General features: G+C 39.3%; 1 protein-coding gene across 1 annotated transcript; it reads left to right on the forward strand.

Moving 5' to 3' along the window:
• The first annotated feature begins 555 nt into the window (after window positions 1-555).
• On the forward strand, window positions 556-2336 carry LOC108316956 (protein SET-like). Its single transcript, XM_037745219.1, has one exon. It carries the CDS (start codon window positions 613-615, stop codon window positions 1483-1485), a length of 873 nt encoding a protein of 290 aa, XP_037601147.1. The 5' UTR covers window positions 556-612; the 3' UTR covers window positions 1486-2336.
• Window positions 2337-3227: the final 891 nt, after the last annotated feature.

Here is a 3227-nt window from a genome sequence, read left to right on the forward strand (position 1 = left end):
ATGACATATATGTAAATATATACATATACATATACATATATAAGGACACCCTAGTCAATAAATGGTGCTGGGATAACCAGCAAGCCACAGGTAGAAGAGTAAAACTGGATCCTTGTATCTCACCTTACACAAAAATCAAATCAAGATGCATCAAAGATTAAAATATAACACTTGAAACCATAAAAATTCTAGAAGACAACATCAGAAAAACTCTTCTAGACATCGGCATAGGCAAAGAATTCATGACTAAGAACCCAAAAGCAAATGCAACAAAAACAAAAATAAATAAATGCAATTTAATTAAACTACAAAGATTCTGCACAGCAAAAGAAACAATCAGCAGAGTAAACAGACAAGCCACAGAGTAGGAGAAAATATTCACAAACTATGCATCAAAGAACTAATATCCAGAATCTACAAGGAACTCAAACAAATTAGCAAAAAAAACAAACAAACAATCCCATCAAAGAGTGGGCAAAGGACATAAAGAGACAATTCTCAAAGGAAGATACACAAACAGCCAACAAACCTATGGAAAAAAAATGCTCGGTTCTGCCTGCTTCCGGACGCGCAAGAAGACTTGTGCTCCGGTTCTCGGACTTCCCCAGCAGCATGGCCCCCAAACGCCAGTCTCCACTCCCGCCTCAAAAGAAGAAACCAAGACCACCTCCTGCTCAGGGACTGGAGGAGACATCGGCCTCTGCAGGCTTGCCGAAGAAGGGAGAAAAAGAACAGCAAGAAGCAATTGAACACATTGATGAAGTACAAAATGAAATAGACAGACTTAATGAACAAGCCAGTGAGGAGATTTTGAAAGTAGAACAGAAATATAACAAACTCCGCCAACCATTTTTTCAGAAGAGGTCAGAATTGATCGCCAAAATCCCAAATTTTTGGGTAACAACATTTGTCAACCATCCACAAGTGTCTGCCCTGCTTGGGGAGGAGGACGAAGAGGCACTGCATTATTTGACCAGAGTTGAAGTGACAGAATTTGAAGATATTAAATCAGGTTACAGAATAGATTTTTATTTTGATGAAAATCCTTACTTTGAAAATAAAGTTCTCTCCAAAGAATTTCATCTGAATGAGAGTGGTGATCCATCTTCAAAGTCCACCGAAATCAAATGGAAATCTGGAAAGGATTTGACGAAACGTTCAAGTCAAACGCAGAATAAAGCCAGCAGGAAGAGGCAGCATGAGGAACCAGAGAGCTTCTTTACCTGGTTTACTGACCATTCTGATGCAGGTGCTGATGAATTAGGAGAGGTCATCAAAGATGATATTTGGCCAAACCCATTACAATACTACTTGGTTCCTGATATGGATCATGAAGAAGGAGAAGGAGAAGAAGATGATGATGATGATGAAGAGGAGGAAGAATTAGAAGATATCGATGAAGAAGGGGATGAGGATGAAGGTGAAGAAGATGAGGATGATGATGAAGGGGAGGAAGGAGAGGAGGATGAAGGCGAAGATGACTAATAGAACACTGATGGATTCCAACCTTCCTTTTTTTAAATTTTCTCCAGTCCCTGGGAGCAGGTTGCAGTATTTTTTTTTCTTTCCCTCTTGTGCTCAGTCACCCTGTTTTTGAGGTCTCTTTTCTCTACACCATGGTTCTCAACTTATTTTGGGGGAAATATCTTGAGCAGGATACAATGGAAAAGAGTCTCTACCCCTTTCTGTTTGAAATTCATTTTATCCCTTCCTGTCTTAACAAAAACTGTATGGAATCACCACCACCGAGCTCTGTGGGAAAAAAGAAAAACCTGCTCCCTTCACTCTGCTGGAAGCTGGAGGGTGCTAGGCCCCTGTGTAGTAGTGCATAGAATTCTAGCTTTTTTCCTCCTTTCTCTGTATATTGGGCTCAGAGAGTACACTGTGTCTCTATGTGAATATGGACAGTTAGCATTTACCAACATGTATCTGTCTACTTTCTCTTGTTTAAAAAAAGAAAAAAAAACTTAAAAAAATGGGGTTATAGAAGGTCAGCAAAGGGTGGGTTTGAGATGTTTGGGTGGGGTAAGTGGGCATTTTGACAACATGGCTTCTCCTTTGGCATGTTTAATTGTGACATTTGACAGACATCCTTGCAGTTTAAGATAACACTTTTAAAATAAATTCTCTCCTAATGATGACTTGAGCCCTGCCACTCAATGGGAGAATCAGCAGAACCTGTAGGATCTTATTTGGAATTGACATTCTCTATTGTAATTTTGTTCCTGTTTATTTTTAAATTTTCTTTTCGTTCCACTGGAAAGGAAAGATGATGCTCAGTTTTAAACGTTAAAAGTGTACAAGTTACTTTGTTACAATAAAACTAAATGTGTACACATGCACACAAAAAAAATGCTCAACAACAGTAATTATGAGGGAAATACCATCTTACTCCTGCAAAAATGGCCATAATTTAAAAATCAAAAAATAATAGATGTTAGCATGGATGTGGTGAAAAGAGAACTCTTTTACTTTGCTTCTGGTACTGTAAACTGGTACAACGACTATGGAAAACAGTATGGAGATTTCTTTCATTATTATTATTATACTTTAAGTTCTGGGACACATGTACAGGACGTGCCAGTTTGTTACATAGGTATACACGTGCCATGGTGGTTTGCTGCATCCATCACTCCATCATTTATATTAGGTATTTCTCCTAATGCCATTCCTCCCCTATCCCCCCATCCCCTGTTTTCCCTCCCCTAGCCCCCCACTCCCTGACAGGCCCTGGTGTGTGATGTTCCCCTCCCTGTATCCATGTGTTCTCATTGTTCAACGCCCTCTTATGAGTGAGAAGATGTGGAGCTTAGTTTTCTGTTCTTGTATTAGTTTGCTGAGAATGAAGGACATGAACTCATGCCCTGCAACGGACATGAACTCATCCTTTTTTACAGCTGCATAGTATTCCATGGCATATATGTGCCACATTTTCTTTATCCAGTCTATCATTGATGGGCATTTGGGTTGGTTCCAAGTCTTTGCTTCTGTGGACAGTGCTGCAATAAACATATATGTGCATGTGTTTTTATAGTAGAATGATTTATAATCCCAGTAATGGGATTGCTGGGTCAAATGGTATTTCTAGTTCTAGATCCTTGAGGAATTACCACATTGTCTTCCACAATAGTTGAACTAATTTACAGTCCCACCAACGTGTAAAAGTGTTCCTATTTCTCTACATCCTCTCCAGTACCTGTTGTCTCCTGATTTTTTAATGATCGCCA

This window comes from Cebus imitator, unplaced genomic scaffold (genome assembly GCF_001604975.1).
Source record: "Cebus imitator isolate Cc_AM_T3 unplaced genomic scaffold, Cebus_imitator-1.0 Scaffold195, whole genome shotgun sequence".
NCBI lineage: Eukaryota > Metazoa > Chordata > Mammalia > Primates > Cebidae > Cebus > Cebus imitator.

What these genes read in the sequence shown, in the direction of transcription:
- LOC108316956 (XM_037745219.1), top strand. Translation starts at nt 613, where the DNA reads ATGGCCCCCAAACGCCAGTCTCCACTCCCGCCTCAAAAGAAGAAACCA.